Raw genomic sequence first — 23239 nt, 5'->3', positions numbered from 1 at the left:
TAATGCAAACCTGGCATTTCTTTAAAAATATCCATACTGTGGGATGGCATTAATATTTAATAAGCATAATGAGATACCAACTTACCCCAGCCAGAATGGCCATCATTAAAAAACAATAGATGTTGGAATGGATGGGGTAAAAGGGAATGTTTACACATTGCTAGAGGGAATATAAATTAGTACAGTCTCTATGGAAAAAAACAGTATGGTGATTTCTTAAAGAGCTAGACCTACCATTCAATCCAGCAATCCCACTGAGTATCCACTCAAAGGAAAATAAGTCATGATATCAAACAGACACCCGCAAGTGTATGTTTATCGCAGCACAATTACCAATAGCCCTAAATTAGTACTAAAAAATGTTCCAGGTATACTTGAGAAGGGTATGTATTCTGCTGTTATTGAGTGGAGTGTTTTATATATGTCTGTCAGGTCTAGTTGGTTTACAGTATTGTTCAAGTCCTCTATATCCTTATTGAACTTCTACTTAGATATTTCATCCATCATTGTAAGTAGGGTATTGAAGTCTCCAACTATTATTGCAAAACTATTTCTTCCTTCAGCTCTCTCAATATTTGCATATTTTAAAGCTCTGTTGTTTGGTGCATATCAATGTACTTTTAATAGTAATTTTTCTACTTCATTCTTTTTCTAATTTTAATTTTTTTCCTGCATTGCTATAAATACATTCTTAATACTTAGTTGAAAACAAAAAACATATTTAGCTTATTAAAACCACTTAACCCCTTAGAAATGGCATGGTATATAAACCTGTTTGTTTGTTTGTTTGAGACAGAGTCTCACTCTGTCGCCCAGGATGGGGTGCAGTGGTGCAATGTTGGCTCACTGCAACCTCTGCCTCCCAGGTTCAAGCGATTCTCCTGCCTCAGCCTCCCGAGTAGCTGGGACTACAGGTAGCTGTGCCACCACGCTCTACTAATTTTTTGTATTTTTAGTAGAGATGGGGTTTCACCATGTTGCTTAGGCCAGTCTTGAACTCCTGAGCTCAGGTGATCCACCTGTCTCGGCCTCCCAAAGTGCTAGGACTACAGGCAGGAGCTGCCACACCCAGCCTATATAAAACTTATATCCTATTTCACAATAAAATTTCCTCACAAAAACACTAAAGAAAAATAATCTAGAACCCTGGACTTGGATAAAAGTTTTATTCTATATTTAAAATGTCTAATTTCTTATTCTTAAATATAATTAGTAAAATATATCTTAAAAATGTAAACTAGCCATATTTAATGTAAGCTCAATTACTTGAGTCACAAAGCATGCAAACCATGCAATGTCACCTGTAATATTTTATATTGTTAATAAATTCACCTGTTAAAATTGCTCCAGAATACACAATGGCAACTAAAATACATCACATATTCGTTGAAGAGAGGAGAGAAAGTAAGCTAGTAATAAGAAAATCTATGTATATTCTTTCCTACTCCCAAATATCAGAAAATTCTTTTTATATTCTAAGTAAATTCTATTACTTCTTTCAAAGAGAATAACTCTGAAAAACACTAGGTATAGTAAATATTACCTCATTTTTTTCTTGTTTAGCTGGTCCTGGATTCTGTGCTCCATTTGCAGGCTCTTTTTCTGAAACTGAACTCTGGCCCAAGATTTCACTGCCTATAGGCCTCTGTGCATCAACAGGTGTATCACTTCTTCCAGAAACGTGCAAAAAAAACCAAAAAGGCAGAGGGGGGAGTAAAGGAAAATATATTTTAGTTAGAGAAATTTTATTTTATTATTATTATTTTTGAGACAGAGTCTCTCTCTGTAGCCCTGACTAGAGTACAGTGATGTAATTTTCGCTCACTATAACCTCCACCTCCCAGGTTCAAGCAATTCTCCTGCCTCAGCCTCCAGAGTAGTTGGGATCACAAGTGCCTGCCACCACACCTGCCTAATTTTTTGTATTTTTAGTAGAGACGGAGTTTCACCATGTTAGCCAGGCTGGTCTCAAACTCCTGACCTCAAGCGATCCACCCTCCCCAGCCTCCCAAAGCGCTGAGATTACAAGCATGAGTCACCAAGCCCAGCCAAGAAATTTTAATTTTAAAAAATGAATAGGCCAGGCACGGTGGCTCACGCCTGTAATCCCAGCACTTTGGGAGGCCAAGGCAGGCAACTCGCTTGAGCTCGGAAGTTTGAGACCAACCTGGGCAACATGGCGAAGCCCAGTCTCTTTAATAAAATAAAATAAAATTAGTTGGGTGTGGTGGGGCGCCTGTGGTCCCAGCTACTTGGGAGGCTGAAGTGGGAGGATCACCTGATCCCAGGAGGTAGAGGTTACAGTGAGTCAAGATCATGCCACTGCACTCCAGCCTGGGTGGAGAGTGAGACCTTGTCTCAAAAAATAAAAAAAGAATATTTAGCCTGTGTATAAACTATACACAAATAGATTTTTTATTTTCCTTTCTTCTCTTAAAAATACCACAAAAAGGGTTTTTAAAAATAGGAAGGTCTTAATGGAGGAGTACTGGGTTATTAGGCAGGAAGAGTGAGAGTAGGTCTCCAGTTTAAAATCAGTTATGTGGGCCAGGCACAGTGGCTTACGCCTGTAATCCCAGCACTTTAGGAGGCTGAGGTGGGCAGATTACGAGGTCAGGAGATCGAGACCATCCTGGCCAACATGGTGAAACCCCGTCTCTATTAAAAACACAAAAATTAGCTGGGCGTGGTATGCGCCTGTAGTCCCAGCTACTTGGGAGGCTGAGACAAGATAAATCGCTTGAACCAGGGAGACAGAGGTTGCAGTGAACCGAGATCAGGCCACTGCACTCTAGCCTGGTGACAGAGTGAGACCCGACCTCAAAAAAAAAAAAACTAAAAATAAATAAAAAATAAAATCAGTTGTGTGGCCTTGGGACACTCACTTATATTCTTTGTGGTTCGGCTTAAAATAGGCTGATGAATACAAGTAATAGGTTGGATAACATAATGCCTAAATTATCTTTATAAATTATAAACTTACAGTTTTGTTATCTAAACATTTTTTCCTCTAATATGTTTCTGTACAATTTTAAGAATTTTTGAGATTTTATTAGAAGACTTTCTTTGGGCCAGGCACAGTGGCTCACGCCTATAATCCCAACACTTTGGGAGGCCGAGGGTGGCGGATCACCTGAGGTCAGGAGTACGAGACCAGCCTGACCAGCATGGAGACACCATGTCTCTACTAAAAATACAAAATTAGCCGGGCATGGTGGCGCATGCCTGTAATCCCAGCTACTTGGGAGGCTGAGGCAGGAGAATCACTTGAACCTGGGAGGCAGAGGTTGTGGTGAGCTGAGATTGCGCCATTGCAGTCCAGCCTGGGCAATAAGAGCTAGATTCCATCTCAAAAAAAAAAAAAAAAAAGACTGAGGAGGAGTTTTTTGGCTACCAGGCTGTGCTGTAATTACTAATGACCACAAGAAGTCCCCTTTTATGCCCACAAAGAAAAATTTGTAAGAGCTATTAACTGTATAAAGAATAAAATAACCTTCAAAAAGTAACATTTCATTTAATTTTGCAACATATACAGAACTTCCATATGCATTATCTCATTTAACTTGCACAATAACCTGTGAAACAGGTTATAAGACCCATTTCACAGAGAGGTAACAGACTCAAAAAACAAGTGATTTTCCTAAGATTGCACAGCTAGAAAATAGAGTTTGAACTTGAACTCAGGTCATCAGACTCCAATTCCAATGCTGGTCCATGCCTGAAATACATGCATTTCAAGCTTACATATTTCAAAGGACTCTTCCTCCATTTTAAGTGTCTCTGTTCAAGTGGAAGGGTATCCTTATAAAATATTACACACTCCCTTTCTTTCATGTTTTATCTTCTTGTTCACCATAGTAGTTCAATCACATTGTAGCATGGTGTTAGCACATAGTAATCACAAAAAAAAAAAAAAAAATTTTTTTTTTGAGATAGGATATCTTGCTGTCACCCAGGCTGGAGTACAGTGGTACAATCAAGGCTCACTGCAGCTTCAACCTCTTGGGCTCAATTGATCCTCCCACCTCAGCCTCCCAAGTAGCTGTGACTATAGGCACACACCACCATGCTTGGCTAATATGTTTGTGTTTTTCTGTAGAGACAAGTTTTCACCATGTTGTCCAGGATGGTCCTGAACTCCTGGGTTCCAGTGATCCACCGTGCCCAGCCTGAAATATATTTTAAATGCATACTCACTTAAAGAAAAGAAAAAAAGATACTGACTTCAAGTATTTCAAGTAGTACTCCTCATGTTGCATACTTAGCATAATTGGTCTAATTGAACTTATATATATATTTAACAAAACAATAAATAGAGATGGGGTCTCGCTATATTGCCCAACCTGGTCTCAAACTCCTAGCCTCAGCAATCCTCCCACCTCAGCCTCCCAAAGTGCTGGGATTACAGGTGTGAGTCACCATACCTGTCCCAATATTTTTTAAATTACATCTAAAATATATTTAAAAATAAGTACATTTGTTCCAAAGTAAATTTTTATACTTTATCCACAGGACAGTAACTCTCTCATAGCATTTCATTAGTAGTCCTTTTTGACACACTATCCTTACCAAAGCTATGAGCTCTGAAGGGAAGAAATTTATATTCCCTGAGTACCAATCACATGCTTGCCACTCTACTAGAAGCTTTACCTTATTTTGCAAGTCAACGCTTTATTACATAGAGAAGATAACTGAGGCTTAGAGAGATTAGGTAACTTTCCCAAGGTCACACAGCCAGTAAATGGCAAAGCTATTGTTCAGACCTATGTCTGACTTTAAAGACTATGTTCAGGCCGGGCGCAGTGGCTCATGCCTGTAATCCCAGCACTTTGGGAGTCCGAGGTGGGCAGATCATGAGGTCAGGAGTTCGAGATCAGCCTAGCCAAGATGGTGAAACCTCGTCTCTACTAAAAATACAAAAATTAGCCAGGCACAGTGGCAGGCACCTGTAATCCCAGCTACTTGAGAGGCTGAGGCAGGAGAATCACTTGAACCCAGGAGGCAGAGGTTGCAGTGAGCCTAGACTGCGCCGCTGCACTCTAGCCTGGGCAACAGAGTGAGACTCCGTCTCAAAAAAAAGAAAAAAAAAAGTTAACCTACTCTTTAGGAAGTCCCTCACTTAACTGATTCAAGTTAGATTCTCCTCTCTAAAGAACATGAAAGAAAATATCACAACCCTCTCCTCTATAATCTCAGAGCAACTTAATAGAAAAGGCTTCCCTATACATTTATCCTATATTTCTTTTTTCTTTTTTTGAGATGGAGTCGCACTCTGACGCCTAGGCTGGAGTGCAATGGTGCGATCTCTGCTCACTGCAACTTCTGCCTCCCGGGCTCAAGCAATTCTCCTGCCTTGGCCTTCCAAGTAGCTGGGATTACAGGCATGCACCAGCTAATTTTTTTGTATTTTTAGTAGAGACGGGGTTTCACCATGTTGGCCAGGCTGGTCTCAAACTTCTGACCTCAGGTGATCCAGCCACCTCAGCCTCCCAAAGTGCTGGGATTACAGGCTTGAGCCACCGTGCCCAGCCTTACCCTGTATTTCTTAAGCTTTAACTAAGGATCTCCACTTGCTCTAATTACTATTATTTCTTGAGACAGAATCTCACTCTGTCGCCCAGGCGGGAGTGCAGTGGTGTAATCTAGGCTCACCGCAACCTCCACTTCCCAGGTTCAAGCGATTCTCCTGCGTCAGCCTCCTAAGTAGCTGGGACTGCAGCCATGTGCCACCATGCCCAGCTAATTTTTGCATTTTTAGTAGAGACGGGGTTTTACCATGTTGGACAAGCTAGTCTTGACCTCCTGACCTCAAGTGATCCACCGCCTCGGCCTTCCAGAGTGCTGGCATTACAAGCCTGAGTCACCATACCCAGCTCACTTGCTATAATTAGAAACAGAAATTCTGAGTCCACTGCTCCTTCCTCTGCAAAGAATGGCTCCAACTATCCTACGTAATGTGAAAAGGTTTCATTTTTATCTCTTTCATGGAATAAATGTATTGAAGTCAACACTAATACTTCATTGTGCCAACTCTAAGTTACAGAAAACCATCCATACATACTCATGGGTTTCCTGGAAAAATGAGGCAGAAAGTTTCCTAACCCTGAAATAAATAACTGTTGATCAGGAGTTTACTATTTCTTGCCAGGTTTGAAGGAAAAACTGAATGGTGGCTTTAACACTTATTTCCTTCATGTGTATAAAAATTACTAAATAAAGTAAGTGGAAATAATTATAGAGTTTTAAGTTCTGGTTGTTCTCCACACTACTATGTACAGCAGAAAAAAAGTAGAAACAATCTGGTATCCTTAAGGATAAGGAGTTAAATCTATACAATAAGGAGTTAAATTTGTGATACAGTCATACAATGAAATACTGCATACTTATGATTAATCGTTGATATCAAGAAATCTTCAAGAATATGGAAAATAGTCATGATCTTTCAAGTGGAAAAAGCAGATTACGTGAAAATCTACATAATACATTCCCAATTTTTAAAAATATATTCAGATAGCCGGGCGCAACGGCTCACACCTGTAATCCTAGCACTTTAGGAGGCCGAGGTGGGTGGATCAGCTGAGATCAGGAGTTCATGACCAGCCTGGCCAACATGGTAAAACCCTGTCTCTACTAAAAATACAAAAATTAGTTGGGCATGGTGGCAGGTACCCGTAATCCCAGCTACTCGGGAGGCTGAGGCAGGAGAATTACTTGAACCTGGGAGACGCAGGGTGCCACTGCACTCCAGCCTGAGTGACAAGAGCAAAACTCCATCTCAAAAAAAAAAAAAAAAAACAGTACTCAGAGAAAAAAAGACTGGTCCATCTAAGTATGAGATTGTGTGGGATTTTAATTCTCATACTATTACTCTTCTATATTTTCCAAATTTTCTTCACAGCACATATATTACATTTATGTGTAATAAGAATAAGCAAAAGAATAAGATACAAAAATGAAGATTTTTCTTATATAATTTTAATTATCAAAAATTTTAAACGCTTACTAAAGTATTAAGGACTAACTTTCAACTAAAATGACCTGAACATTAGGAAAACATACACACTCCTGGGCATGGCGGTTCACACCTGTAATCCCAGAACTTTAGGAGGCCGAGGCGGGATGATTGCTTCGCTTGAGTCCAGGAGTTTGAGACCAGCCTGGGCAACACTGCAAAACCCCGTCTCTATCAAATATACAAAAATTAGCCAAGTATGGTGGTGTGTGCTGGTAGTCCCAGCTACTAAGGAGGCTGATTTTAACCTGGGAGATTGTTCCACTGCACTCCAGCTTGGGTGACAGAGCCAGACCCTGTCTCAAAGAAAATAAAACATATATACACTATAATTAGATTATCTCAAACTTCTGAAGATTTCCTAATTTTTTTTTTTTTTTTTTTTGAGACAGAGTCTCGCTCTGTCACCCAGGCTGGAGTGCAGTGGCGCGAGCTCAGCTCACTGCAAGCTCCGCCTCCTGGATTCACGCCATTCTCCTGCCTCAGCCTCCCAAGTAGCTAGGACTACAGGCGCCCGCCACCATGCCTGGCTCATTTTTTGTATTTTTAGTAGAGATGGGGTTTCACCATGTAAGCCAGGATGGTCTCGATCTCCTGACCGTGTGATCTGCCCATCTTGGCCTCCCACAGTGCTGGGATTACAGGCATGAGCCACCACACCCGGCCTAAGATTTCCTAATTTTTATAAGCAAATGCTTACCGCTCAGGGGATTCTTCATAAATACTGTGACATTCTGTATTCTCAAGCATGAGACTTCTACTGAGGTTTTGTACCCCTGGATAATGGAAGTTAGCAAAGGAGTGTGACATTGGAGAAGTTTTGTTTCCAAGGTCTGAAATTCTCTTATCATGACTGGTTAGTCCACAGGTGAGGCCATCTAAAGCAGGATTCAAAGAGCGGGTCATATAGGCATCAGCTGATTGAGGTCTTCTCATTGGGGATGATGGATAAGGAGAGAGTTTGCTGATAAGAGGAGTCAAAAGATCAGCATATGCAGCTTTTGTAGGTTTCAGAAGTTTGTCAACATGAATATTAAGCATTTTCTGTTCAAAAGCACAAGAGAAGACAGAAGATGGAAGATTCTGAAGCCATGACAGTAAACTCAGATCCAAGTCATCACAACCATTACCACATAAGAGGTCGATGCCAAGAAGCACTTCGCTTTCTGTAATTTCTTCTCCAGTTGCTTTACTCTGACAAAATTCTACACAGCATTCATAAAGTAGGCCTTTCATTACAAGCTGAAATAAACGATTGTTACTAGCTTTAAAACCAGCTTCACTTAGCTTCCTATCAGCAGGGATGAATTCTGCAACCATGACACAAGCCTCTTCAAAACAGTGAACTCGTGCGGTACTGGGATTCCAGTCCTTAAACTCGGCATGATTGGTCAGACGAGGCAAAGTCAAAAGCAAACAGAGCTTACTATAGTCATCTTTAGAAGGACAGTATTCTTCTAGAGCATGTAAACATTGCACAGCTTCTTGCATGGTAAATTCCAGCTGTAAGAAAAATATAAATGATCAAATAATCACTATAAAAAACATGCTGTGAAATATGAAAACAAGAGTACAAAGAATAAATTATATTGCCACAGAATACTCATATAATCTGTAGGATATGCAACAGCTTTGAAGACAGGAACCAAAATGTTTTCACAACTAAAATAAAAATAATAAAAAATTTGGTTAATTAGCACATTAAACTTTTATCTATAAAAACACTGTTCTATTATAATTCAGGCTTAAGACGGGATCTCACTCTTCTGCCCATGCTGGAGTGCAGGGGTTATTCATACACACAAATATAGTGCACTACAGCCTTGAACTCCTGGGCTCAAGTGATCATTAGCCTCTAAAGTAGCTGGGACCACAGGTGTGCCACACTGCACCCAGCTCTCAAATATACAATTCTTTAAGGGTAAGAATAATTTTTCTAGAAATAAAAATTGAAGCATGCCAATATTCAATTGTTTATAAACCCTGCTATTATTCCAGCTTACCCAAAAGGCAAAAGAGCCATTCTGTTAGTCCTAACTTACCTTAGAGCAAAATTGTGTGGGGATAGAGAGTCAAGAAAACGGAGCTGAGCACGGTGGCTCGCACCTGTAATCCCAACAATCTGGGAGGCCAAGGCAGGCAGATCATGAGGTCAGGAGTTCGAGACCAGCCTGGCCAACATAGTGAAACCCTGTTTCTAATAAAAATACAAAATATTAGCTGGGCGTGGTAGCAAGTGCCTGTAATCCCAGCTACTCTGGAGGCTGAGGCAGGAGAATTACTTGAACCTGGGAGGTTGAGGTTGCAGTGAGCCAAGATCGCACCATTGCACTCCAGCCTGGGCGACAGTACGAGACTCTGCCTCAAAAAAAAAGGAAAGGGAAAGCCTACAGTTGACGTACTACAAAACAATCCAGACAGACCAAAAAGGAAGCTTAGCTGGGAGACAAATTATAATAATTTGTATAGTGGATATTGTCTTTGAATCACAAGCTTTTAATGATGTAAGGAACTTCAGCACTCACCTGGTCCAGCCTCCATATCTTACATATGGGAAAAGTCAGGGTACGCATTTACCAAGGTAATTCAGTTGATTAGTGGTGAAGACAGAATAAAAAATAGGTCTCCTAACTCATGTTCCAGTGTTCTTTTCACTTTTGAACATCATTGTCTGGCAAATATTTCTCTATCTGAAAGTCTCCACTGTAAAATCCTTTGGTTTTTGCCACAGTCTGAATGTTTGTGCCTCCCTAAAATTCCTATGTTGAAATCCTAACCCCACAAGGTAAAGGTATTAGAAAAGCCGGGCCTTTGGGAGGTGACTAGGTTTTAAGTGCTCAGCCCTCATGAATTAGATTAGTGCCCATATAAGAGACCCCAGAGAGCTAGCTAGCCTCTTTAACCAGGTGAAAAACACAGCTAGAAGGCACCATCCATGAACCAGAGCACAAGCCCTCACCAGACAATGAATCTGCTGGTACCTTGATCTTGGACTTTACAGCTACCAGAACTGTGAGAAATAAAATTCTATTGTTTACCAGCCCCCCAGTTTATGATATTTTGTTATAGAAGCTCAAATGGACTTAGACACTTTACTTCAGTTAACAGTTACTAGAACTTAATAAAAATTTTCTCGGTTTTAGTATTAACACTGAATCTTTAAAAGTCACTTTCCTAATCAAAATGAATTTAATTTCATTAAATTTAAATAATCATGAAAATAAACATTTCAGCAAAAAAACTATCTCTGGATCAAAGAAAATGCGGAAAAGACAGAGAAAAAGGAAATAAACATAACCAACCCACTACTGGGATTAAAAAAAGAAGAAATGATGAAGAGTCATCAAGTCAAACTTTGGCTATTGCTGACTTACCTTAAACAAGAGAGATGCACACACGCTTCAGTTAGCCAGCTATTTATATATCTTGGCTTAAACCATGGAACAAGTTTAGAAGCGCTACAGATTGAAAATACTACACCTGCAAAACACCAGATCTTGCCCCATCCCAGCTCATAAAAACTTTGAAAACTTGTGATGCTAATCCTTCGTTTTAGTGACTAAAATACTTATGACTGAAAACAAGACTAGGGCGCAAACCTTCAGGAATAAAAATCTTACATGCTGGGGCTCATCTTCTGCTGACATTGCATTGTTAACACATAAAGCTTCTAAAAACTTCTGCTTCAGGATAATATAACGAAACCTGTGGAAAAAAATGAAACATTAATTTTTCCAATGTTTGATGTCAAATATATTTAGAAGTTACTCTGTAAGCACTTTTGCTTTAAGAAAATTATTCAAATAATCAAATAATTTACAAGGCTTCTTATCATATTGAAGCCATAACTGAAGAAAGTTCAGTCACAAGTAATCATAATTTAACACTCAGAGAATGAATTTCTATTTCCAATATTAATTGTAAACAAAAATCCAATTTTTATAGAAGATATCAAATGTTACCTAATAGTATATCAAAAAGTCTTATATCCAAAATGTTTTGTTTACCTTACATTGTTTTTTCTTTATTAAAAAAATTTTCATTGACAAATAATAGTACATATTTATGGGGTATGTTACATTTTTATATACATATACATTGTAGAAAGATTAAATATTTTCTTTTTAAATATGAGAAAAGTCTAATAAAACATGGGACTGAAAGGGTAGGAGAAAATAAACATTTCTAAAACGTTACAAAATAGAGACTTAGAGTTTTTTTTTTTTAATAGAGACAAGAGTCTCAAACTTTGGCCCAAGCAATCCTCCTGCCTCAGCCTCCCAAGCAGCTAGGACTACAATTGTGTGTCACAGCACCCGGCCAATTTTTAAAATTGTTTCGTAGAGACTGGGTCTCACTTTGTTGCTCAGATTGATCTCAAATTCCTGGCTTCAAGCAATTCTCCTGCCTCAGCCTCCCAAAGTGCTTGGATTACAAGTATCAGCCACTGTACCTGGTACCAACTTAAAGCTGTTTAACAAGAATTTTTCAGTGAGGGAAGGGATAGCAAAGAGTCTACCTAAGTTGTCTAAGAATCAAAAGCTTTATTGCCCAAAGCAATTTATAGAAAAAGTGTTTCTAAGTCTGGAAAGAAAAAAATAATGAACCTTCAGTCATTCTTTCAGCCACTGTTGTAGTAGCAAATTGTGTCTAATAAAACAAAACCCCTGTCTTTAAAAAGAGGGTCACCTAATAAATTATATGAAATATTCACAGAGTTCAGCAAGGTCTCAAAGAAGTATGAAACCAATTGTACAAAAGGGGTGGAAAGTTAAAAAAAAAAAAAAAGACATAATAACTGACTCTCAGAAGACAATCAGAACTGTACCAGGTAAAGGCAGGAGATGGGGAAAGGATTAATATTCCAGATAAGAATGTACAAACGCAAGGAAATATCAAGTAGCATGGTCTGAACAGCAAATCAAAAAATAACAAGAGGTTCAACTTCTGATAATGATAGAGTAACTTGTATCTGGCTAACTTTCTGCATATAACAACAATAAATCCTACATAAAATACAAAAAATGACTATTTTATTTATTCGTTTATGGATTGACTGATTGAGACACAGTCCTGCTCTGTCGCCCAGGCTGGAGTGCAGTGGCACAATCTCGGCTCACTGCAACCTCTGCCTCCCAGGTTCAAGCGATTCTCCTGCCTCAGCCTCCCAAGTAGCCAGGATTACAACCATGTGCCACCACACCCAGCCAATTTTTGTAGAGACAGGATTTCGCCATCTTGGCCAGGCTGGTCTCCAACTCCTGACCTCAGCTGATCCGCCTGCCTTGGCCTTCCAAAGTGCTGGGATTACAGGTGTGAGTCACCATGCCTGGCCTCAAAAAATGACTATTTTGAATGCATTTGAAAAGCTGGCACAATTAGAGGGAAGTCAACCCTTAAAAAAAGAGAAATTTGCCGGGTGCATTGGCTCAAGCCTGTAATCCCAGCACTTTGGGAGGCCAAGGCGGGTGGATCATGAGGTCAGGAGTTCGAGACCAGCCTGGCCAACACAGTGAAACCCCATCTCTAAAAATACAAAAATTAGCTGGGCATAGTGGTGCACACCTGTGGTCCCAGCTACTCAGGAGGCTGAGGCAGGAGAATTGCCTGAACCCGGGAAGCGAAGGTTGCAATAAACCAAGATCGTGCCACTGCACTCCAGCCTGGGCGACAGAGTGAGACTCCGTCTCAAAAAAAATAAAATAAAATAAAAATAAAATCACTGAAATTTCAGAGGTCAGATTCAAGGGCATAAGGCTTTCCAGTTGAGGGCACTCCCCAGTTCACACAGTGTGAGCTAGAACTCAAACAGAATGCTGTGGCTTGAAGAGTCTGGTACTGACTGAGCAAAGTGACTCATACTTGTAATCCTAGTGCTTTGAGAGGCCAAGGCAGGAGGATTGTTTGAGCCCAGAAGTTCAAGACCAGCCTGGGCAACAAAGTGAGACCTGGTCTCTACAAAAAATCTAAAAATTAGCCTAGCGGGGTGACACATGCCTGTGGTCCCAGCCACACAGGAGTCTGAAGCAGGCAAATCACTTGAGCCCAGGAAGTCAAGGCTAGAGTGAGTTGTGTTCATACCACTGCACTCCAGTCTGGGCAACAGAATGAGACCTTGTCTCAAAAAAAAGTTTGGTACTGCCAGATCAGCTAAAAAATGAGAGGAAGATCTAAAAAAAGGAGGGAGTCACAGTAGGAAACATACCAAAATATATTGTATAAACTTAGGTACCCAAATCCCTGGCTATCCCCTAAACTGTAAAGATGCAAGGGAGACTCCAAGGAGTCTGGAGAAAACAGATGAAAGGCCAAAGAACTGAGCAGAGATTTTGGCTGGTATCCATAAGAGGAGAGAAAGAGTTTGCATTTTGAAGCTACCTAAGTTAAATAATTGCCTGTATAAAAATCAAACTTTTTATGTAGGAAGAGAACAGAATTCAGAACCTCAAGAGTGAAGCTACAATGTGCAGATTACATTTACAAAATAATTAGATATAGTTAAAAAAAAAACAAAAAGTGACTCCCAGTTAAGAGAAAAGGCACTCATTAGAGACTGAGCCTGATATAAGCACAAGTCCAAATTACCAAACAAGCAAACAAGCAGCTACTCTCAGTATGCTGAAGGACCTAAAGAAAAATATAATCATAATGAACGAACAGATGGAAAAACTTACAAAAAAATTATACAAATTTGAAAATGAAAAGCATAATATTCTAAGTGAAAAATTCACTGTGGAATTTGAAACTGCAGTGCCACACACATGCCACCACACATTAGCCCGGTGGTAGAACAAGAACCTGTCTTAAAAAAATTCACAATTTATCATCAGATTGCTAATAGCAGAAGAAAGGTCAGTCAACATTAAATCAACTTAAAATAATCCAAAAGAACAAAGGGGAAGCTGGGGCAACGTGGTGAAACCCCAAGTCTAAAAAACTACAAAAATTAGCTAGGCTGATGGCACACGCCTGTAGTCCCAGCTACTTCAGAGGCTGAGGTGGGAGGATTGCTTGAGCCCAGGAGACCAAGGCTGCAGTGAGCTGTGATCATGCCACCACACTCTAGCCTGGATGACAGAGAGAGATCAGTTTGTTTACTCTCTGCTCAAAGCCAGTGGAGAAAGAAAAATAAAAATAAAAAATTTTGTTCATTGTTTTGCTAAGCTTCTACCAATGATGAGACACTAAAAACTTTAAATAAAATCTTACCTTTTTTTGTCAAATTTTTCCATACATTCTAGAGGCTGAATGAACTGAAGAACTTCGTCCCATTGACCATCAAGAATTAGCTGCCTGAATTTAAAAAAAAAAAAAAAAAAAAGTATGTCACCAAATTCAGGTTATACTAATTAAAAGCAGAATAGATGACAAAACAGCATTCAAACTTCATAAAGCACATAATGAGATTAACATTTTATTTGATTCCTCAAACAAATGTTTCATAACTTTTTTTTTTTTGAGACAGTGTGTCTCTCTGTTGCCCAGGCTGGAGTGCAATGGCACGATCTCGGCTCACTACAACCTCCGTCTCCTGTGTTCAAGCAATTCTCCTGCCTCAGCCACCGGAGGAGCTGGGACTATGGGCTCGCACCACTATGCCCCACTAATTTTTTTGTGTTTTTAGTAGACACAGGGTTTCACCATGTTGGCCAGGCTGGTCTCAAGCTCCTGACCTCAGGTGATCCACCCACCTCTGCCTCTCAAAGTGCTGGGATTACAGGCATGAGTCACCTCGCCTAGCCTAAATTTTTCATAACTTACTTGTAACGACATACACTATATGAGAAGAATGTGTGAATCTACAACCACTCATACTAACGTATATGTGGTTTTTGACCTACGTAAAAACATTGGACACACTGGGCGTGGTGGCTCACGCCTGTAATCCCAGCACTTTGGGAGACCAAGGCGGGCAGATAACCTGAGGTCAGGAGTTTGAGACCACCCTGGACAACATGGCGAAACCCTGTCCTCTACCAAAAGTACAAAAATTAGCTGGCCATGGTGGCAGGCGCCTGTAATCCCAGCTACTCGGGAGGTTGAGGCAGGAGAAACTTGAACCTGGGCAGCGGAGGTTGCAGTGAGCCAAGATCGCACCACTTCACTCCAGCCTAGGCAACAAAAGCAAGACTCTTGTCTCAAAAAAAAAAAATTGGACTAAGTCTAAAAGTTCCTATATTTCCATATTCATCTTACAGTTTTAAAGCTATTATACATTACTTTAAGAACAAGTGGCTGGGCACAGTGGCTCATGTCTGTGGTCCCAGCACTTTAGGAAGCTAAGGTAAGCAATTCACTTGAGCTAAGGAGTTCGAAACCAGCCTGAGAAACATGGCGAAACCCTGTCTCTACAAAAAATACAAAAATTAGCCAGGCATAGTGGTGCATGCCTGTGGTCCCAGCGACTCGGGAGGCTGAGGTGGGAGGATCACTTGAGCCCACATGTCAAGGCTGCAGTGAGCTGAGACTGTGCCACTGCACTCCAGCCTGGGCAACAGAGTGAGACACTGTCTCAAAAAAACACACAAAAAAAGAAAGAACAGGTGATCACTTGAGCCCAGGAGTTCAAGACTAGCCTGGGCAATATGCAAAACCCCATCTCTACAAAAAATTTAAAAATTAGCTGGGCATGGTGGTACATGCCTGTAGTCCCAGCTATTCAGAAGGCTGAGGTGGGATGATCGCTTGAGTCAAGAAGGTCATGGCTGCAGTGACCATGGTCATGCCACTCCACTCCAGCCTGGCAGCCTAGGTGACATAGCAAGACCCTGTTTCAAAAAAAAAGGAAAAAGAATTTTAAAAGCTGGGAGTGGGCCAGGCATGGTGGCTCATGTCTGTAATCCCAGCACTTTGGGAGGCCAAGGCGGGCATATCACCTGAGGTCAGGAGCTCAAGACCAGACTGGCCAACATGGCGAAACCCCGTCTCTACTAAAAATACAAAAATTACAGGTGCCTGTAATCCCAGCTTACTTGGGAAGCTCCGGCAGAGAGAATCAATGGAACCCAGGAGGCAGAAGTTGCAGAGAGCCAAAGTAGCACCACTGCAGTCCAGCCTGGGTGACAGAGTGAGACTCCATCTCAAAAAAAAAAAAAGCCGGGAATGGTGGCTCACACCTGTAATCCCAACATGTTAGGAGGCTGAGGCAACATGGTGAAAACCCATCTCAACTGGGGGTGATTTTGCACACCGTCAGGACATTTGGCAACATCTAAAGACATTTTTGGTAGTCACAACTGGGGATACTACTGGGATCTAGTGGGTGGAGCTACTGGGATCTAGTTGGGGATGCTGTTAAATATCCTACAACAAGGGACAACCCTCCATAACAAAGAATTATCTGGCCCAGATGCTAGCAGTGCCAAGGCTGAGAAACTCTGCTCTATATTGTAAATTCTATGTGAAATCTACAGCTTTGAGAAATCTAACAATAACGTTTACACTGAGAATGAAAACAGCAAGGAATAAGAACAAGTTTCATCCTACTTTTAATGGTCTATGGGAATATCCAAAAGTTACAAGGCATTCTTATCTCTTTTCTTTTACAATGGCAATTTCCCTATTTTTGAACGTTTTAGAACAGATAAATTTTAAATGGGAAGGATGGGCAGGAAGACCTACACAGGATTAACAATATTCTGCAAAGAAGAAATATTAATAAAAGCAGGATGGGCACAGTGGCTCACGCCTGTAAATCCCAGCACTTTGGGAGGCCAAGAAGGGAGGATCATTTGAGGTCAGGAGTTCAAGACCAGCCAAGGGCAATGTAGCAATAGCCCATCTCCATAAAAAAATTTTAAAGTAAAGAAATTTTTTAGGCCGGGCGTGGTGGCTCACACCTGTAATCCCAGCACTTTGGGAGGCTGAGGTGGGCAGATCGCGAGGTGAGGAGATCAAGACCATCCTGGCTAACATGGTGAAACTCCGTCTCTACTAAAAATACAAAAAATTAGCTGGGCACGATGGCAGGCGCCTGTAGTCCCAGCTACTCAGGAGGCTGAGGTAGGAGAATGGCATGAGCCCAGGAGGCGGAGCTTGCAGTGAGCCAAGATCCCGCCACTGCACTCCAACCTAGGCGACAGAGTGAGACTCCATCTCAAAAAAAAAAAAAAAGGAAATTTTTAAAATAAAAATAAAGCAATCACAGCATATCATAATCATTTTATAAAGGTGAATTTCAATATTTAAAAAGAAAGGACATAATTTCAAAGGCCAGCCCTTTAAGATGAACATACTTATTTGTTTGCTTGTTTGTTTTTTGAGACAGAGTCTTGCTCTGTTGCCCAGGCTGGAGTGCAGTGGCACGACCTCGGCTCACTGCAAGCTTCACCTCCCAGGTTCACGCCATTCTCCTGCCTCAGCCTCCCGAGTAGCTGGGACTACAGGCACCTGCCCCCACGCCCAGCTAATTTCTTGTATTTTTAGTAGAGACGGAGTTTCACCATTTTAGCCAGGATGGTCTCGATCTCCTGACCTCGTGATCCACCCACCTCGGCCTCCCAAAGTGCTGGGATTACAGGTGTGAGCCACCACACCCGGCTGAACATATTTAGTTTAATGAAAAACCTACTATTTTATTATTCTTAGCATTTCATCTAAGACCAGTAAAATTTCATCGTAAATCAAGCAGGAGGGTACTTGAGAGCAGCCACTGTTAAATTCTAGGAGTATTAATGCTTGAAAGACAGTGCTTAAAAAAATACTACGCTAAAAACTAAGCTCTCTGGGGCTGGATGATATTCACAACACAAAATATAGGGAAGTGTAACAAGTTTAAATAGATTCCCCTAATATAATAAAGCTTTGTTGTTGTTGTTGTTGTTGTTGTTGTTGTTGAGTAGTTCCTTAAGTTAGGAATACTTCATTTCTTTTTTTTTTTTTTTTTTGAGATGGAGTTTCCTTCTTGTCGCCCAGGCTGGAGTGCAATGGTACCATCTCAGCTCACTGAAACCTCCGCCTCCTGGGAGGAACACTTCATTTCTTAAGGCTTTCCAAATCACAAAATGCCACATGTCCAAAAATCTGTACTTCTTGTCAAGGATATTTGGTATCTCATAAAAATAGAATACATTTCTGCCTGCAAATTTGGGATTTTCTGTTTCTATCCAATTCAAACTAGAATATATTTAGCTTTCCATTTTGGCAAACATGTTACTTCACTTTGCCTTGCAATTCCACCTCTAAGAATCTTGTCCTAAGAAAATAATCCAATATATAGAAAAAGTCTCAGCCGGGTGCATTGGCTCAGGTCTGTAATCCCATCACTTTGGGAGACCAAAACAGGCAGATCACTTGAGGTCAGGAGTTCAAGACCAGCCTTGCCAACATGGTGAAACCTTGCTTCTACTGAAAATACAAAAATTAGCCAGACGTGGTGGTGTGCACCTGTTGTCCCAGCTACTTGGGAGGCTAAGGCAAGAGAATCACTTGAACCCAGGAGGTGGAGGTTGCAGTGAGCTGAGATCACACCACAGCACCCCAGCCTGGGCGACAAAGCAAGACTCTATCTCAAAAAATAAAAAAAATTAAAAAATTAAAAAAAAAAAACACTCATGTATAAAAGATGTTCTGTAGACCAATTATTTAAGATAAATTGGGAACAATTGTGTAAAATTAGGGGAACCATTTAGGAAATTAAGTAAACTGGAAATTTTTATTTGTAGCTGGAATTACAGGCACGCACCACCATGTCCAGCTAATTTCAGTGTTTTGGTTTTTTTTGGTTTTTTTTTTTTTGAGATGGAGTCTCGCTCTGTCACCCAAGCTGGAGTGCAGTGGTGCAATCTCAGCCCACTGCAAGCTCCGCCTCCCAGGTTCACGCCATTCTCCTGCCTCGGCCTCCAGAGTAGCTGGGACTACAGGTGACTGCCACCATGCCCAGCTAATTTTTTGTATTTTTAGTAGACACGGGGTTTCACTGTGTTAGCCAGGATGGTCTTGAACTGCTGATCTTACTTAGGTAAAATACCCACCTCAGCCTCCCAAAGTGCTGGGATTACAGGCATGAGCCACCACGCCTGGACTTTTTTAATTTATTATTTATTTATAATTTATTTATTTATTTAGTCTCGCTCTGTCGCCCATGCTAGAGTACAGTAGCACCATCATGGCTCACTGCAACCTCCACCTCTCGGGCTCAAGTGATTTTCCTGCCTCAGCCTCCCGAGTAGCTGGGACTAGAGGCATGCACCACCACATGCGGCTAATTTTTGTATTTTTAGTAGAGATGGGGTTTCATTACGTTGGCCAGTCTGGTCTCAAACTCCTGACCTCGGGTGATCTGCAGACTCCCAAATGGCTAGGATTACAGACATGAGTCACCATGTCCGGCCTGAAGATTTTTTAAATATGAATTTGTAATCACACAGAGAAACCGTGTGATGTTAATACATAAGGCACGATTCTAAATTACAAACACAACAGAACTGTAATTTTTAATAGATGCAAAAAAAAGATGCACAGAAATTACACTCTAAGAACGAAAACAGCAAGGAATAAGAACAATATTATGTCTGGGTGGTGGGGTAATTTTTCTTTCATTTATCTTGCTATATTTTCTACAATGAACACATTTTATTTCTATGGCCAAAAAATGGTATTTCAGAAACATTTTCTTTACCTTTTCAAAGTCTCTGATTTTCTCAGTCAAATATCTTTTATTATGACACCACAACCACAATGGAGTTGTGACTCTTGTTCTTTTTAACAGACCTCTGGGTCTTACTACTGAAAACATTCTACAGAAAGCATTATTTTGTAAATGTTCTTTTTTTTATTTTTGTATTTTTGAGATGGAGTCTCACTCTGCTGCCCAGGCTGGAGTGCAGCAGTGCCATCTCAGCTCACTGCAATCTCCGCCTCCCCGGTTCAAGTGATTCTCCTGCTTCAGCCTCCCAAGTAGCTGGGACTACAGCCTCCCGAGTAGCTGGGAATACAGGCATGCGCCACCACGCCCAGTTAATTTTTATATTTGTAGTACAGGTGGGATTTCACCATGTTGGCCAGGCTGGTCTCAAACTCCTGACCTCAAATGATCCGCCTGCCTCAGCCTCCCAAAGTGCTGGGATTACAGGCGTGAGCCACCATGCCCGGCCTATTTTGTAAATGTTCTATTTTTAAAATATTTTTTTAAATTACACTTACATAGCCTTTTCATGATTATAAAGTTCTATCTGTATTAAATATATTACCTTATTAATACTTAACATCTCTTTGAAGGAGCTACAAACTTCACAGTATAATGAAATCATACCTCAGGAAAAGCATATCATCTGAAAACAGGCCATTTATGACTCCACTTTCCTTCTCCAGGGCCAGCATACTAATGTGAAGCTTCTTTGAATTCAGGAAGTCCAAAATTAGCTTAATGATTTCAACCTCTTTTACATTCACTGTTTCCTCAGCCGTCATATTGATAGCCTAAATATGAAACAGAAAAACAATAAAGCTAATCCTATTGATTTGTTTCTAAGTTTAACTGCCTGGAAACTACACATAACAGGTTTACTGGGAATCTTTAGTACACATATTCTGAAGTGAAGTTAACTTAGTATTTATCAAAACCAAGTCATTCTTTAATGTGTGACAATGGTATGGCCATGATTTTTTAAAGTCCTTATTTTTGAGATACATATTGGAATAATTACAGATTAAATGATATAAAGTTTGTGATTTACATGAAAATAATAGAACAGAAGAGTGGAAAGAGATAAAGATGAAACAAGAATGATCATGGTTACTGAATCAGGGTGATAGGTAAATGAGGGTTTATTATATAATCCTGTCTACTCCTACATGTTTAAAATTTTCCATAATAAAGAATATTTTAAAAAGTCATTAATAACCAGACCATGTTTAGCTATGTCCCAAATACACTGTCCCAGGTATGCTCTAATACTTCACTCAATAAGTACTTAATGCCTTTTCTCTGTGACAGACACCGTTCTGTACTCAGCAGACATTGGCCTTGCCTTAAGAAGCTTTAGCCTAGCAGCAATACCTAAATGATACCTGGTCAGTACAGTGGAGCCAAACAAAACAAGGTTAGTTAAGATGTGCAACTTTAGGCCAGGTGTAGTGGCATATGCCTGTAATCCCAGTACTTTGGGAGGCCAAAGTGGGAGGATTGCCTGAGCTCAGGAGTTCAAGACCAGCCTGGGAAACATGGCAAAACCATGTCGCTACAAAAAATTTAAAAATTAGCAGGCCATGATGGTGTGCGTCTATATTCCCAGCACTCTGGAGGCTGAGGTAGGGGGATCGCTTGAGCCCAGGAGATCAAGGTTGCAGTGAGCAAAGATCATGCCACTGCACTACAGCCTGAGCAACAGAATGAGACTCCGTCTCAAAAAAAAAAAAAAAAAAAGAAAGAAAAAAGTGCAACTTTAGTCATATGGGTAATATCAGTGCTATTTCCATACTCTCCAAGCTTCCTTCTAACTCTTACCTGTAGGTCTGCTACAACTGAGCACGTAATGCTCAAGTTATGAATCCATAAAGATTTAGACCTGGGAGGACTATAAGATCATTTGTTCAACATTCTAATTTTACCAGTGAGGTCACACAAGTTAAATGGCCTAAACTGTTGCAGTTTTCAAATGTTAAGGCTCAGAGCAATGCAAAATACCACCACACTAGTGGAGCAGCCACAAAGAAACTTCATCAGATGAAACAGACTATAAGCAAATCTTTCTCACAGGACCAACTTACTCTAAGGAAGCTTGCAGAAACATAAACATACACATGTGGACTGGGTGTAGAGACTCATGCCGGTAGTCCCAGCACTTTGTGGGGCTGAGGCAGGAGGATCACTTGAGCCCAGAAGTTAGAAGTTACATACAGTGAGCTATGATCACATCACTGCACTCCAGCCTGAACAACAGAGGAAGACCATGTCTCTAAACAAAACAAAACAAAAAAATATATGTAGACCCACAGGTGTTGTTTCCATTTATTTAATTTTAGGTCAATTTATCTGTTCATAACAAGAAATGCAAATGTCTACCAGACTAGAACGCTCTCATCAGCAGATGAGTACATTTTCTCCCTCAGCTAGAGGCCTGGGCATGGTGGCTCACACCTGTAGTTCCAGCACTTTCAGAGGTCGAGGTGGGAGGATCACTTGAGCCCAGCAGTGCGAGACCAGCCTGAGCAACATGGTGAAGCATGATCTCTACAAAAAAATATAAAAATTAGCCAACATGTGTGCCTGTAGTTCCAGTTATTCAGGAGGCTGAGGTAGAAAGGTCACTGGAGCCCCAGAAGTTGAGGCTACAGTGAGCAGTGATCATACCACTGCACTCCAGCCTGGGTGGTAGTGTGAGACCCTGCCTCAAAAAAAAAAAAAAAAAAAAAGAAGGCTGGGCACAGTGGCTCACACCTGTAATCCCAGCACTTTGGGAGGCTGAGGCAGATGATCAGGAGTTTGAAGCCAGCCTGGCCAACATGGTGAAACTCTGCCTCTACTAAAAATACAAAAATTAGCTGAGCATGGTGGTGCATGACTGTAATCCCAGCTACTTGGGAGGCTGAGGCAGAATTGCTTGAACTCAGGAGGTGGAGGTTGCAGTGAGCCGAGATTGTGCCACTGCACTCCAGTCTGGGTGATAGAGCCAGATTCCATCTTGGGAAAAAAAAAACAAACAAGAAAAAAAAAAGGTGCTAGGGTAAACAAGGGACAAACCACAGAAAAACAATTATACGACTCACTCAAACATTTAATGACATCGGACTACACAAATCCCTCTACAGAGTAAGAATATGTCTGCTTCCGGAAATGGTAAATCACAAATTTCTCTCCCAACACACCAGCTGCCCAACTCCGCATGCTTTAGGTTTCCCTTTGCTATCTTCTGAGCTGACCACCATCCTCCTGTTTATAGACTTCGTCCAAAAGAGGATACAATAAAATGAGTAACACTTCCACTCACTAAATTCTTTTTTTTTTTTAAGACAAGGTCTCACTCTGTCGCCTAGGCTAGAGAACAGTTGCATGACCATGGCTCACTGCAGCCTTGACCTCCCAGGCTCAAGTGATCCTCCTGCTTCAGCCTTCCAAGTACCTGGGATCACAGGTGTGTGCCACCATACCCAGCTAATTTTTTATTTTATTTTTTGTAGAGACGGGATCTACCTATGTTGCCCAGGCTGCTCTCAAACTCCTGGACTCAAGCAATCCTCTTGCCTCAGCCTCCCAAAGTGTTGGGATTACAGGGATGAGCCATCGTG

At 40.8% G+C, this 23239-nt stretch overlaps 1 protein-coding gene across 5 annotated transcripts in view; it reads right to left on the bottom strand.

Moving 5' to 3' along the window:
• WDR47 (WD repeat domain 47) overlaps positions 1–20429 on the bottom strand; it is a 51544-nt gene extending 31115 nt beyond the window's left edge. For 2 of the 5 annotated variants that reach the window (XM_026448561.1, XM_026448563.1), the window contains exons 1-5: positions 20265–20429; positions 14222–14305; positions 10633–10717; positions 7713–8515; positions 1544–1670 (exon numbers count right to left, since the gene is read on the bottom strand). In XM_026448561.1, coding sequence (XP_026304346.1) covers positions 1544–1670; positions 7713–8515; positions 10633–10717; positions 14222–14305; positions 20265–20422 — 1257 coding nt within the window. In that variant the 5' untranslated portion in view covers positions 20423–20429. Of the gene's footprint in view, positions 1–1543; positions 1671–7712; positions 8516–10632; positions 10720–14221; positions 14306–20264 lie in introns of those variants that run through there. The other 3 variants (XM_026448562.1, XM_026448564.1, XM_023196253.1) reach the window with 2 other exon arrangements.
• Between the last annotated feature and the right edge of the window lie 2810 nt (positions 20430–23239).

This window comes from Piliocolobus tephrosceles, chromosome 1 (genome assembly GCF_002776525.5).
Source record: "Piliocolobus tephrosceles isolate RC106 chromosome 1, ASM277652v3, whole genome shotgun sequence".
NCBI classification, from domain to species: Eukaryota; Metazoa; Chordata; class Mammalia; order Primates; family Cercopithecidae; genus Piliocolobus; species Piliocolobus tephrosceles.
This window is presented reverse-complemented; position numbering and strand designations above follow the sequence as displayed.